Source organism: Bidens hawaiensis, unplaced genomic scaffold, assembly GCF_021521415.1.
Source record: "Bidens hawaiensis isolate Kalapana, Puna unplaced genomic scaffold, B.hawaiensis_p1.1 tig00000566_1, whole genome shotgun sequence".
Taxonomy (NCBI): domain Eukaryota; kingdom Viridiplantae; phylum Streptophyta; class Magnoliopsida; order Asterales; family Asteraceae; genus Bidens; species Bidens hawaiensis.
Window position 1 is genome coordinate 3,674,254 of NW_027491035.1, and position 15,772 is coordinate 3,690,025.

Consider the following 15,772-nt stretch of genomic DNA (forward strand, 5'->3'; position numbering starts at 1 on the left):
GTTAACAATGCATTTAAGAACGACGATGGTATGATACAAACTGTTGATATAATTCAAGGTAAATTTTTATTTTAAACTATTGATTATGTTAAAGTAAAAGTGAAAAATCATTACCATAAAATTGTAGTGACAGAACTTGAAGAAAAAAATGAAGAAAAGAGATGCAGTCAAGGTGCAGAAACCCAAGAATTTGCTGAAAGGCAAACAGGAGAACCCATTCGAGGTAATCAATTTAAAAACCTGGTATTTTAAAAAACAATTTTTGTTATTTTGATAATATACAAACAAATAAAATTTTAAAAACAAAAAATTGTATGCAGTTACAGAAGTTGAAGAATTAAATGCAGAAATTGGTGAGAGAACAAATATCAACGACTCTACTCAAGGTATTAACAAAAAAGTTTTATATATACAAAAAACACACACAAAAAAATTATATATTATAACTTAGTTGTATTATAGGGCTGGTTGATGTTAATGTTGAAGAAAACTATGAATACGACAGTGAAGACTTGGATTCAGTGATAAGGAACACACATTTTTTCAATCAAACAGCACAATGTAGAACTCCTGAGTCTAAATCAAAAAAATTGACCATTGTTGCTACATCTCCTACACCAGCTGCAAGTAATCAAAAAATTGATAAACTACAGCGAGAAGAAAGAGAAAAAAGACTAGCACCAACCTTGAAATCACCTTACCTGAACCAGGAAATTGGAATGACTGAAAAAATAACAACTGATGAGCGGATTGTTTCACGATTTGTTATTTCTGATCTTTCTGATAAACATAAATTTGAAGTGATTTACAAGTCAGAATCCGTCACTGCTTTCAAATTTGTGTTTGAATGCTTTTGTCCGGATATATACATCTCGGCTGGTGCTATGGACATTTACACCGAATTGTTGAATCATGAAGAGAAAAAGAGAGATGAAAAATTATCCTCGTTAAGATTTTTTGCTACATCAACGCTTATAGTAAGTATTACTCCTTAATTTTATATATGCTAACAAAATATATATAAATATTAATCATATCAAAATTTGTTGTTGATACATGAAGCCAAGTATTTACTATTTAAAGGAAGCTAACGTCAGCAATTATAAGATAGTGGAAGTTTTCACAGACAACCTTGACAAGATATTGGCTTTACATAAATACAAGTCTCTCGACCCAGTTACGCTGTTTGTTCTGCCAATAATTTTTGAAGACCATTTCTATATGGTTGTTTATAATTTGAAAACAGGTACAATCGTGCTGATTGACAACATGGCAAACGGTGATATATAAAAAAATGCTACCTTTAAAACAGCTCAAGAAAAAACAGATGCTACAAAAAAGCTTTGGAAGTAAGATACAAGGGTGTCCCAGAAAAACTAGTAAACATTTAAACATTCAAATAAACTGATTCAATGAGTTTATTAAAAAAATAATAAAATACGTTGTTTGCCCGCAGAGGGATGTTTTTTGCATGTACATGTTGAGAAAAGCACCCGATTGCACCAAGGTTGGAAATATCACAAATCAAGAGGCTGCAAATGGATTGGAGAACAAAAAACAACGTACTCGATTGTGGTGTGTTCGCTATAAGACACATGGAAACTTACAAAGGGAAGTATCCATGGACATCCGGATTTTATAAAGAGTGTCCAAGGCAGAAACGACAACTAAACGATTTGAGGGTAAAATACATGTCAAAGGTGTTACCATCCGACATCAACAAAGCCAAATCCGATTTAGTTAGACTAGCAAAGGAATTTGATGCATCATCTGACAACCAATTGTTCAGTAACAACATGTTAACTGCTAAAATTGAAGAGAGGCAAGACGAATAAACCAGACATATGAGAAAAGATTGGGGAAAGCAAGTTTGACATGTTTATTATATTTTTGTATGGAAATAACCTTTTAATGAGTTTGTGCTTATACTTTCTGGTAGTTCTAAATAACTTGGTTTAATTAGATGTTGCTTATACGTTCTATTATATTTTGTATGGAAATGACAGTGAAAACTTAGATTTATAATTTGGTATGCAATTTGGTTTCATTATATTTTGCATGGAAATGACTTTTTAATGAGTTTGTGCTTATACGTTCTAGGTAGATCTAAATAACTTTGTTTAATTATATCTTGCTTATACGTTCTAAATATATTAAAACATAGAAAGTTATCACACAAAAAAAGCTAACACCTTAAACAAAATAACATTAAACATAAAAACATATTACATTAAAAAAACTAATAACATAGTTTTGACAAAGTCACACATCACACATTAGAAAAATAACTTACTACAATTATTGGGTAAAAACACAGAAAACACAGCTAATCCAAATTTATTACATAACAGACTTGAGAAACTCGGTCTTCAAATCAAGAGAGCAATTGAGAAGTTTTATCGCCTTACACAGATCTTTCAACTCATCCACCTCCTTTTTCACTGCGCCAATCAAAAACAAAGCAAACAAATAGTTAACAATACTACCTGGCATGTTTACTAGCAAATTTGTAATTTCATCCCTTATATCCATATTAACACCAGAAGTCTTGATAAAATCATCGTGTAAAGAAGCACGATTCTTTATATCTTCCTGGATCTGCGCTTGAATCTATTTCAACAACAAATCCTTAGCTGATGAAGAAGATGACGATGAAGATGATGAACCCTCACAATCCATATCTTGTGGAATGATTTTGTGTGGTGAAGTGAAAATGAGTGGTTGAAAATAAATAGATAAAAATAAAGGTATAAGACAAAAAACTACAGTAAACAAAATTTATTGGGAACAGTGAGAATCTTTCAAAATATCACAAATTGTTTGAAAAGTACATGTTCCAAGTCAAAACTGACAGATGCATGTAATTATGAAGTTACACGTTCTAATGAATGCCAATTTGAAAAAAATTGACACATATATGTAATTAATCGGTATAAACTTTCGTCAGATTTTAAAGTAATTATGTTACTATTACACGTTCTAATAAGTTCCATCAAAATGTCAGTTTTGAAAAAACACTTAAAAGTTCTAATACGTTCCATCAAATGCCATCTTGAGAAATAGACAAAAAATTAAACCTACTGAAATGACAGATGTTATATGTTAAAACAATAACCAGTTAATAAAATTCCAAATAAAAAATAAATTAACAATTTCTTTAATAATTTCGAATATTAACAATTTCTTTAATAATTTATCTATCTGACAAAGCTATGATTACACTTAGACGTCCTTATACGTTCGAAAGATTCTCACTGTTTGAAAGCAGTGACAGATTATACTGAATTGATTACAAATTGAAAAAAATGGTAATGTAATCATGGCTACTAAGCTGTTAAATCTAACTAGATATAATTATAATTCAGATAACTTGGGCTATAAAAAGAGAGCTAACACAACACACCAAAAACACACAAAAAAAAACACACCAACAAACAAAAAAATTGAAAAAAAAATATGGATTCTGGGAATGTTACTGTGAAGAGCATTTTCCGATCAAGAATTAATATTGAGCTTGCTAGAGATTGTAATCGGCTACGAGTGGTTGAAGAAATTAAAGGGAGTGTGAATGATGAAGCAACAAAAAACGATGTTCTGTACCAAGAAGTTCTGAAGCACCCTGATAGCAGCTTCAAGAAAGAGGCAACAACCTACCTGGAAAAGCAGGCTTCATGCTATGGTCAGCTTCATGATGTTCTGGAGAAAACAGCTCACAAGGTGAAGGTGAATAAGAGAGTCAAGCATGAAGATGCTCAAGAGATCCTTGACAACAACTAGGGTTCGGGATGACGGCTTGTGTTGTGGTGTGGTGCTGGTGTGATGTGGTGGTGTAGTAGTTTAAAATAAGTTTGTAAATAGGTTATTTTGAAAAGTCTCTAGATGTGGTCCTCTTTTGTAACCTCTGTGGAACCTGGTTTAATCTATCAACGGATTTTAGTAAGTATTATTCACCCAGCTTACACGTTCCATTACCCACAAAAAAGCTTACACGTTCTAGAAAAATAAAAACATAAAAAAGTTTAAAAAAAGAAAATATGAAAAAAACAAGAACACTAAAAAAACTATTCTTCTCGAAGTTGAGGACAAGTTCGGCTGTTATGACCCTGTTGATGACAAACTTTGCATTCCCTATATTTTTTGCCAAATCGACTTATAGCTATCTCTTTCTGTGATTTAATCCGTTTATGCGACCCGCAACCCTTGTTTTTTATACCACTAGGCACACGGACAGACACCTCATTTGGTTGGTCATAACCTAGAATAGCAGAAAACCTATCCCTTTTTGATAAATGAGTTCTTTTGTATCTTGTCTCATCAGCTTGTTTGATCATTATATTCATTTGATCCCTGACTTTGATTAACTCATCAACATTAGTTACATAGCTATTTATGAGATATTCGCCAGCCAATGTTATTTCCCTTGAGATCTCTTTAACTTTTAAAAATTTGTCGTTACCGAAACTTGAAATAGGAGCAGTTCTAGGATTAAGACCAACATCTCTCTTCCAGCGATCCACCATGTACTTTTTTGGAAATCTGGTAACTCTGAACAAATTTAAAATATAAAGGCTGTGACGACGTAATAATCCATAATGTTCAAATCTTTTGCATTGACATAAATAGTCGAGTCAATTCCGTCCTCACCTTCCTTCTTAAACAAAACCTGACACACAAAATATATAAAATACTTTACATATTCTGTAAAAAATCAAAACATATATGACAAAAAAATAAAAATCAATTCAAACGTTCTACAATGTTCTACCAAAAAAAAATTGTTAAACTATTTCATACCTCCAAACAGCCTGGGACATAAGCATTAAAGTCAAATACAGAAAACCTCACACCATCTTCTTCATCAGTGGATTTCAAGCATGCAACACCGCTTCTAATATGAAACATTTCATCTTGAAAATCATTAAAAATAGCCTTTGTATACATCAGCTCTGCTTCCTTCTCAAACGGGTTTGAACTAACCAGATCTGGATGCGTGTACCTTGTATCATGATCATTTTTCCTACCATTGTGCCTTTGAATCTTCATACAATGATCAAAATGACTAAAGAACTCAACTAGTGATAATTGTGAGTTAGAAACTTGACAAAAAAATGATTTTCACTTTCTGATCTCGATGTAGTTCTCATAAGACCAGACAATGGTTCATCCATATAATACGCGGGGATCCAATCATATCTCATTTCAAACATGTCAGACAACCATTTATTTGTTTCGAGATCGTATTCCTTCATTATTAGTTTCCATTGCGTCTCGAATTCAGATTGAGAAATTGCATCAGTCCAAACAATGTCACATATTTTACGTTTGAAATCTTCATTGTTACAAAGGGCAACACCAACCTGATGTTGGAAAATTAAAAATTTGTTAAATCGGTTAATATCAGAAAACAATGGGTATATACAATCTTATACGTTCTACTACATCAGACAAAAAAATACAAAAACTGATACATACTAAAAAAATGTTTATATGTTCTAACACGTTTTGTAACTATATGCAACTATGTTTATACATTATAACACGTTCTAAACACATATGCATAATGCTTTAAATACGATAAAAATAAAGTTACCTTGTCAGCAAGTTTTTTCATAATGTGCCACATACATAACCGATGTCTCGAATTTGGTAAAACAAGGGAGATTGCTTGCTTCATTGCAGGATCTTGATCAGTAACAACCACCTTTGGGGCAATACCAAAAGAATCAAGAAAAACTTTCAAAAGCCATGAATAAGATTCGATAGATTCGGAAGATAATAACGCAACACCAACAGTAACATTCCGACAGTGATTATCAATGGCAGTAAATGGTACAAAAACCATATTGTACCTGAAAAAACAAATTTATATAAAAACTAATTAAAAAATGTGTAAAAATATAAAAAAGTAAAAAACAATTGTATCAAATTGACATACTTGTTTGTCTTAAATGTTGCATCAAATGATATAATATCTCCAAAAGCCAAATAATTTTTCTTTGAAATATCATCAGCCCAAAACAAACGATCTAACTCACCGTTAGTATTAACTGTATACTCAAACGAATAACCATCACAACAGTTTTTCTTCACACTTAATCTTTGTATAACCATTTCAGCGTCATACTCGCCAATATAACAAGTTAAACTCTGTTTGAAATTCTTACAGTCATCTTCTGTAGCCCCAACTTCCTCAAATCCTCCATACTTTGTCCTCATAATATTAAACGCCTTAACAGGGCCCAAATTCAATGTTGACATCTCATATATAATATCTTGTTGTACATGAGTCAACTTTCTATTTGATCGAACAAAATGCATATCATTCGCATGCACCATTTCATGATTATGTCCTTCGAAAAAATCATTTATTTCAAACCTCAACCCATCAACAGATTTTAGAAAAATTTGAGCTCGACAACCACACCTAATTGTTGGTCTCTTCCTTCTTTTATAATACGGTCTGCTGGAACGATCTTTTTCAGCCATAAAATCATAACTATTTGCAGGCTTGTGACCTTCTTTCGAACAGATAAAATATTCAGACTTTAATAAACCCTCATTCATGTACGAGCTTCCTTTACGAACACAAAAACCAGCTTTCTTTGCATATTCACAATAGAAATCATATGCATGATCAACAGATTCAAAAACCATTCCTCTTTCATGTTTGCAAGATGCATTAACTTGAGGTATAACAAGATCTGATGAAGGATCTGATAAAAGAAAATTCAATCTAATACATTCTTATACGTTCTAATATGTTCAAAATCAAAAACGCAAAAACAAAAGCTCCTATTCACAATTTGCTATGAAAATAATTTTCAAAAACACCAAACTATACGTTCTAATAAACAAAACCATTCCTACTCGCGATTTGATATTAAGACAAATAATTTGATGTCTAAATCGATTCGCAAATACTTGGCACCTATACAAAAACACAAAACATCAATCATATAATATACAAAACAGAAAAAAAAATAACCTAAAAAAATGATAAAATTAACTTATCAGTCCATAAAACCTACAGTATACAACTAAAAAACATCAAAAAAATATCCTAATCACAAAAACTTGCCCAATCCTATACGTTCTAAATCAAACAACAAACAAACCTTCCCACGAATTGCTATTACGACACATAAATCTGAAGTTTATTCGAATCACAATTACAAAACACCTATAAAAACACATAAATTCATAAAATTCATAATCGATCGTAAAATCATCAAAAAAATAACATAAGAATCCGAAAAAATCAAGTCGATTAAACCTACAGTGTACAGCTAAATACATAAAAAATTGATTAAAACTAAAACTAAAATAAACTTACTTTGATGATCGTAATACATGACGTTAAACAATCAACGATACCGTCCAGTTAATCGAATAACAAAAACCGCCAATTCAATTCTTAATCAGTTTTTGGATACGTGATCAAATTTATAATAAAACAATTTCTAATACAGGCGCGATCGATTTTGAAAAGTAATGTAAAAAGACAAAAACACCCTTATGGGTACTTAACTAATCAGATTAATTAAATTGGAAATCAACGATAGGAAATCTATCGTACGTAATGTATGATAACCAATTTTTGTATTGGATCTTATATATATATATATATATATATATATATATAATAGGGGAGGGTTATTCTAAAAAGAAGTAATTTCCTAGAAGGACTAGGAATAAATCTTAACCATTGGATCATGTTAATCAATGGTTGAGATTTAAAATTACAAAAAACGTCATTGTTTCCTAGAATTACTCTTTCACCTCTATAACTAGGGATGGCAATGGGTCGGGTTTGGGACGGGTTTAGGTATTCCCAAACCCATACCCGGTTATTAAAGTCCATCCCAAACCCGTCGGGTTTTAGTCGGGTAATTACCTGTCGGGTTTTGGATTTTCCCATCGGGTTTCGGGTTTCCTATCGGGTTTTGATAAAATACCCGTCGGGTATACCCGGCTCAAAACCGTCGGGTTTTGACAAACTATAACTAGTCGATTAAAAAGATGTTTACTATAAAGATAAAATATCTCAAATCTTTAACATAAACAAGTTTCGACAAATAATATATTTAGAATATATTATATATATAATATAATAAGTTATATCGGGTACATCGGGTATATAATCGGGTAAATGGGTTTATGTTATCGGGTAATCGGGTCGGGTAAACGGGTAATATTAAAAATCCCAAACCCATCCAAACCCGCGAAAAATTTTAAAACCAATCCCAAACCCGTCCCAAACCCTAATGGGCCGGGTATTACCCGTCCCATTTATGTCGGGTTTCGGGTTTTCCCATCGGGTTCGGGTTTCATTGCCATCCCTAACTATAACCAACATAGTTTCCTATAATTGTTATTTTACTATAGGTTGTAATGCCACATGTCAAAAGTCTATTGGTTCTTACCATTTTTAAGAAACTCTTTATTTTTATTTAAACTCTATTCTATATATATATATATATAATAAGGTTTTTTTAACACCTGTCATCTCTCCACATATTTCTCTTCTAAAACCACCCTGACATAGGTTTAGACTCCTTTCTTTTCTCCTCCAATCGAGGTTACTTCTAATTATTTAGTATGAATAACAACCGGTGGCAAATCCACCACCGGCAATTTGACGATGGCTATTCTTCTTCTTCCCTTCTCTCTCTCGACTGAATTTTGATACACATTGTGTATCTCAGATTTCCGTTTACAATCAAGGTATTATATTTCGGCTCAGATGATTTTGTTTTACGGTTTGTTCACCACGATCAACTTGTGATTTCGATAGGAGACTCAATTTTGTAAACTGAATTCAATTGAAGGTTAGGGATCTCTGTTAACTTCAAAATTATAATCGTTGTGGACATTAGAACCACTTTTCGTTTAATGGCTGCTGATGCCAAAAATCTACTTATACGTTTAATTATCTTGCAGATGCTATATATAAATGCTCATTTGTTACATCATTTTATCAGTATAACGAATAAATTCCTGTTTTTCTATGATTTTAAAAAATAGATGCCCATCATGGTTTTGCTTCTTGCTTACTGGAAATTCGAAATAGTTTAATTTGGTCTCTTGAATTGATACACAATTGCTATTTTGTTATTGAAAAATCAAAATTTACTTCATATGTTTGACACATGCTGTAAAACTTGGGAATATATTGCCTGATCAATCTTCCGTGTGGGCGGGCTGGCTGAATCGGAGATGACACCATTTCCGAGCTTAATGTCTTCCATCGCTTCAATGGCACACCAAATTTGAAGGTGACATCTCTTGATCAGTTGTAACATGTTCATGATAAGCAGCTATGTAGAACTACTTGTGATTTGTGAACCAACATCAGTTTTGTAATTATTAGTAATTGGAATGAGGCCATTTTGGTTACCACTTAAAGCATATATCTCACCTAATATTTTAAACATGTTTATGCATACATATCTACTCATTTTAGTGCATTCTTTGGGTACACTCATCAATGAAATTGGTGAAATAAATCACCTCTCTTGAAGCATCAATACTTCATTTGGAACGTTATATACTACTTTCACTCTACCAAACAACTTTTCAGCAGCATGTTCATAGTACACATACCAAAAAAATCTCCTTAAGAACATAAGATTGGATCACAATTACAACCTGTTGCTGAACAGTCCCTCCTCAAAAAGTCAACTCTGATGCTTGGTTAAGTGGTCAATTATTAAATTATCAAATTAATTCTGCCAACTCGAATTCATCATCCAAAAAGGTAACCATTTAACTGATTTTAGGTTACATGTTTCAATTTTAATCACTTTAATTTATACGAGTTCGATTTGGGATAGGCGTGTAAATTTAACAAAAGAAAAGCCAAAAAGCCATTTTCATGCATAAAATCGATTATTTAAATCATTTGTTATTTTCATGCATAAAATCTATTATTTTCATCCATTTTCATGCGTAAACTAGACTAATATTGGAGCAATAGAATTTTGTTAATAATACTAGACAACTAATTATTCATGAAAAATTCAAAACTTTTTTGGACAAAAATATTTCAGGTCAACCCAACCCATTCGTCTTTTCTTTGTCTAATGACGAGTAATTGCAGGAGAGAAAAACAAGTCATTGTAGTCTTGGGGATCACCTTGGAACTTCGTTTACTGGTGACAGGCCCGGTAGACTTTAGAATGTAGATGTATCTGCTCTATCTACTGTACCATCGGTTTCTTCTGCTTCATCCATGTCTTCATTGGGAACCCATAATCATTCTGATACATTGAGTCCTTTTTGCAATGAGGAAGCCACATGGGACAATAAACGCAATAATGTAAAAGAGGAAGGAGGCCCATATGCTGAAATGGTAGAAGTTTTGCAAATAAATGTTGATGAGGATAGTTTTAAATACCCTAAGCCACTTGTCCATCTTTCCCTTTCTTTACCTGCAGTACACAAATATATATTTATATTACTTTCTCGGTCGCTTTTAAGTGATAAATTAGAATTATAGTTTCTCTGTATTGTTTAAAGATGGCAGCTCGACCCTTTTTTATTGTGATCGAGTGACTTTGTGTATGAATTTTGTTTTCTTTCACTAACTGGTAAAGAAAGGTTTTTGTTATCACGTCAAATTTAGCCCGCTAAAGGGTCAACATTTTTGTTTCATTAAAGGGTCAAAAAGTGTTTTAGATAATGAAACAAAAACTATAATATGAGAATAGAAAATAGAAGCTTGTTTCATGTTTTCCTAATTAGCTTTAGTGAACAGGTTTAGTTTTTGTAAAGCTATATAGGTTGGAAGAATGTCTCTTATATGTGTACTTAGGGTGTCAAATCACATGACATACACTGCGTGAAAATTTAGATAAGGTGACACAGAATAAGTGTCACTGTATCTATTTCGTCACACATATCCCTTTCAGTCCAAGTGACACCAAAGCCGCCGCCACCATAGATACCATACGGTGACCTTGAAGTTTTGTGACCGTAGGTCTTAAAAAGCGTGACTAAAAGGTTTCAATATCTTTGCTGGAATCAAGCTTTCATCTATTAAGTGTGACTAAAGGTAGCAGCGGTCACATGAATCTATTTTCAATGTGACCGTTTCTACTGTATAGTCACAAACATTTATGTTTTAGCGACAACAATTTAAAACAACAGTGACAAAATGTAGCAAGTTCAACATGATGTTCTTATAAGTGTGGTCGTTTCTTATATATAGTGACGTGAAAGCTTGTTATTGTCACATTGAATTATAATTACAGTGACAAAAGGTTTTATGTAGTCATACATTTTGTCCCCATCAGTGTGGCTATAGAGTATGTCTAGACACACTAAAACTTTTTAAGTTTTGAGAGAGGCTATTATCAAGATTTAGGGACAAAGTTTATATATTTGAATGACATTCGGTGTCGTTCAGTCACGCAATATGTTATTTTTCAGTGACATTTGCCAGCATTCTGTCACACTAAAATAAACAAATGTTATAATTTTATCTATGACATTTTGTATCATTCAGTCACACAAAACAAAAACAAAGTCACACTGTGTGACTAGTGTTTAAGTGTGGCTATTGTCTATCTTTGGTGACACATATTGTATCTGCCCAAGTTTCAACTTTAAGTGTGGCTATTGTCTATCTTTTGTGACACATAATGTTTTTGCCCACTTTTAACTATAAATGTGACTAAAAACCAAATTCAATTAATATATTGTAATTCTAATTAAAAAATCATTAAATTAACATGAAACCCCTAGCTAATGGAAATCCAAATCATATCATATATTGATAATAATATATATCCATACATAAGATTGTTCATCACACTAAACATTGAAGTACAATATATATTATCAATTTGTAGGCCGTCTTTGTTGATCGATCATCCTTGTGTCAGGATCATCATGCATATCTTTGTCCCTTAAACCAGGTTTTGATTTTTTCTCTTCTTCTTTGGTGGTGGTGACTCTGGTGGTAGCTGGAGGAATAAAACATGGATAAAAGTTAATATATATGAAACAGATTAAAACCAAAGTGGATCAAACTTACTGCATATATGATCAATGTAAATATAATTCACTGCATAATAATTCCTAGCCAAATGGAAACAAATAAACTGGATGTTCACTTCCCACATCATCAAATGAATTCACAGCCAAATGGATGCGGAATATATCAATACCGAAATAGAAAATAAATTAATTAAGCTCATTAAGTTACTTACTTATTCAAATATATGGAAACCAAAGAAGAACTGAGAGCAAAGAGGAAACCAAACCTGTAACTCGGGACATTTGATTAGTCTTTTTGGCCAGGCAACAAAGCCACCTAATGCCTGTTCAACTGTTGTAGCTTCATCTATTGGAATTGGTAAAAATGCACAAGATTTTTCAGCTGTATCAACAGAAACTTTCAGGTCATCTTTTTGAATTGGTATGCCATGAACTTTTATGACTTTTGTTTGATCATGATGAATGTGGACTGTACCCATTGCCACAATATCCCTCATGCCCAGATGATACAGCTTACACTTGTACGTATTCTAAAAATATTAATGGCATATATATATATATATATATATATATATATATATATATATATATATTAATTAGCATCATATATAAAGTCAAAGTCAATATATATTATGTGCATTCCTTACCACCCCTTCCTCAGCTTGTAATGAGATGTTTGTTGTATCAGTATTGCTAGTAATTACTTCAAATGATGTAACTAGCCTTTTGTTCTTCTTATTTACTTTGATCTTCTTTCGCTAAAATACATTCAATCGATTAATTACATCAGCAATTAATCACATACACTTAATTAAAGAAGAATTTGTTAAGTAATTATCATTACCTTTTCATTTTGGACAGGTTCTATATTTTTAGACATAGGAGTGATGCCTTGTCTTTCCACGGCCTCCGGGGTGTCCATAGAAACGCTCTACAATACTTCAGTTAATTATAATATATTTATGGAAAATCACATTAAAGGCATAGTATAATTAAGTCACCCAACTAGCTAGTACTTATATAATATAAACGAACACTATTTTATAAGAGCGTAAACGAACAAACATAAATGAGTTAAAACAGGTCGGGCGTTTGCTTATCAAGCTTTAAAGGTTATTGCAAATTCAACAAAAAATATATTTTTGACAGTTTGACTTCTCATAAGTCAAACTGTAGGTTGTAGCAAAAAATCACTTCGGGACAGATGTTGTTAATGGGTCATAATCTCAGCAAATTTGGTACATGTCAACATTAGCAGAAAATTAACAAGTTGGGTTCAAAGGAGTATTTTAGTCGTTTTTGACAATTTAGTCAAACTGCAAGTTATCATTCAGGTTTGACCGACTAAAGTCAAATATGTAGTTTTTTTGTGATGGGCAAGTTGTCATCCATCTTTTTATGATTGCCAAGAAACAACCAGCCATGCTTGTTAAAGCAAAATAGAAGTTGTATATTAATTACTCAAACACTTGAAAATAAAATGATAAAGAAACACTTAAACACATACATTCGCCATCAGGTTCGGATACGAGAGCATTTGTACCGGTTTGTTGTTTCTCCATAGATCATAACTGAAAACGATTATAAAAACATTAGTACGTATATTAAAAAATATATGTGTGTATATACAAACTGTTATATTAACAAGTTTTTGAAAACCGTCTTGAAAAAGAGCTGATATGACACTTGAAGTTGTTGATCGTCTTCATCAACCTAAAGTAACAAACAAACTTTTATAATGTTAACAAATTTAATTAACAAAAAATATAAGAGTAAATGGGTCGGCTACCAATTAATAAAATGAGCTACTCGCGATGTTCTCAACGTGAAATTGTGGTGAGACACGACTCACTTCAACAACTAATATAAAAAACAAATTGTTAGAATATGAACTAATAAAACTAAATTAAAAAAATATACGTATTGAAGTAAATGGATCGACTTTTTGTGAACATAAATTTGAAGTGTTTGTAGTGTCATCGTCATGTAGTTGTGGCGAGGCGCGTGACACGAGTCCACTCTCGAGGCACTGGGTGACTTCACTCGTTTTAGTTACATTGTAGACTTTAAGATCTTTATATGAATCAACGATACCATTCTTGGAAGCCTTGACACAACCTAATCCAACAAAGTACACGAGCAATACACTTTTTATTGGGACAACCTACAATTTTTTTTAATTTCTTACCCAAATATATAAATAATGAAATTGAGAAACAAAAGATTACTATGGTTTAACAATTAACAAAAAGAATTGAAGATGTGACTTACCGTGTCTGTTGACTTCACGAGCAGTACGATTTCGGTTAACGGTCGTCGTGGGTGGTCCGATTAGGGGTTGATTTAAGTGTTAGGGTTTGCAATTAGCGGCTGGTCCGTTGTGGATTGATATCGATGGAGATGGAAAGGCGATATCCAGTTACTGAGTTAGGGTTTGCAATTAGGGGCTGGTCTGTGGAGGGTGAGGGTTTACAATTAGGGGTTGGTCTGTGGAGGGTGAAATCCATGGAGATGGAATTAGGTGGTGTACAGAGAGTTGAGTAGTTTTGAGTTAGAGTTTTCAATTAATTTGGCGGTGAATAGATGGAGATGGAGGGAATGTAAAATATTTTGGATTTTTGGGAATAAAGTCATGTTTGCGGTGTTAGAGTTAACAATAAAATTGAAGAGAGTTGAGTTAGAACCACATCTTATGCTAATTATTTTAAAAAGTAATAATAAAATTACAAAAGATCGCACCTTAAGGTAAACTTCTGATTTAAAAGTTAAAACTTTCCAAAAGGTGCGGTTATATTCATCAACCGCACCTCTTGTTTTTTTCCCTCGCATCTTCTGCCCACTTTTGTACTAGTGTGACACTCTGTAGTAAAAACAAACTTGAGTTGTCATTCATAATGAATAGTAATTAATGATCATAGTGAATCGGAATCATAATTTTCAAATATGAAAAAAATAAAACATAATCAAAATAACTCATTTGTAGTTTAGAAATATCCAAATTTCTCACAATTACAAACGCACACGCTAATCATAACATATTTTGTACTTTATGCACAATATATAATGTTAAACACACATTAAGCCATACGACAATCACAACATGATTAGTTGCTATTAAAGGATAATCTATATCATATTCAGATTAGTATGTCATTAAGAATAATCTATCATAATCTCATAAGCATGATTTAGTGGAGAAAAAAAAGGTTAATTTGGTAACCTGGGTAGTTAATCGGAGAGTTTAATCGAAGGACAATAATTGGCAAGCTTCTATATGCTGCCCACTAAACATTCATCTTCGACATCAGGATCTACAAACATTCAATAAACTGTCAATACATGCTTAAACCAAATGTTAACATGGAATTGAAATCGACGAATTGTGAATACAAATAGAATACCTTGTGAAATCGTAGAGAGATGATATCCTGAAGGTTGTATGTTCATCGATTTGGTATGATTCGAATAGCGATTCGCATTGAGGCACATTTAAATCGAGTATAAGTTAAATCGGAAACCTATCAATCAAACAAACCTGGTGTCAATTATAAACGGGAACAAACAAACTTTCTATCAGTCGACCCTAATCAATTGACAATGACCAATCAACTATGTATCAGATTAGCTCTTAAAAAAAGTAAATCGATTAACATTTTGAACACAATAAGCATACTCGTATAGTGAAAATCATGAAAGAAAACCCTAATTCGTGGGCTGGAGAAGAGACAACTGAGTATTCTCAAATCGAAGAGATATGACGGTTGAGTGTTCA

The 15,772-nt window shown here is 32.4% G+C and overlaps 1 protein-coding gene and 1 pseudogene across 1 annotated transcript; both read right to left on the minus strand.

Moving 5' to 3' along the window:
* Window positions 1-4,061: 4,061 nt before the first annotated feature.
* LOC143636196 (uncharacterized) lies at window positions 4,062-4,520 on the minus strand. Its single transcript, XM_077103855.1, has one exon. The coding sequence runs from the start codon at window positions 4,518-4,520 to the stop codon at window positions 4,062-4,064; it is 459 nt and encodes a 152-aa protein (XP_076959970.1).
* Window positions 4,521-4,555: 35 nt separating this feature from the next.
* On the minus strand, window positions 4,556-6,654 carry LOC143636207 (protein FAR1-RELATED SEQUENCE 5-like; annotated as a pseudogene).
* Window positions 6,655-15,772: the final 9,118 nt, after the last annotated feature.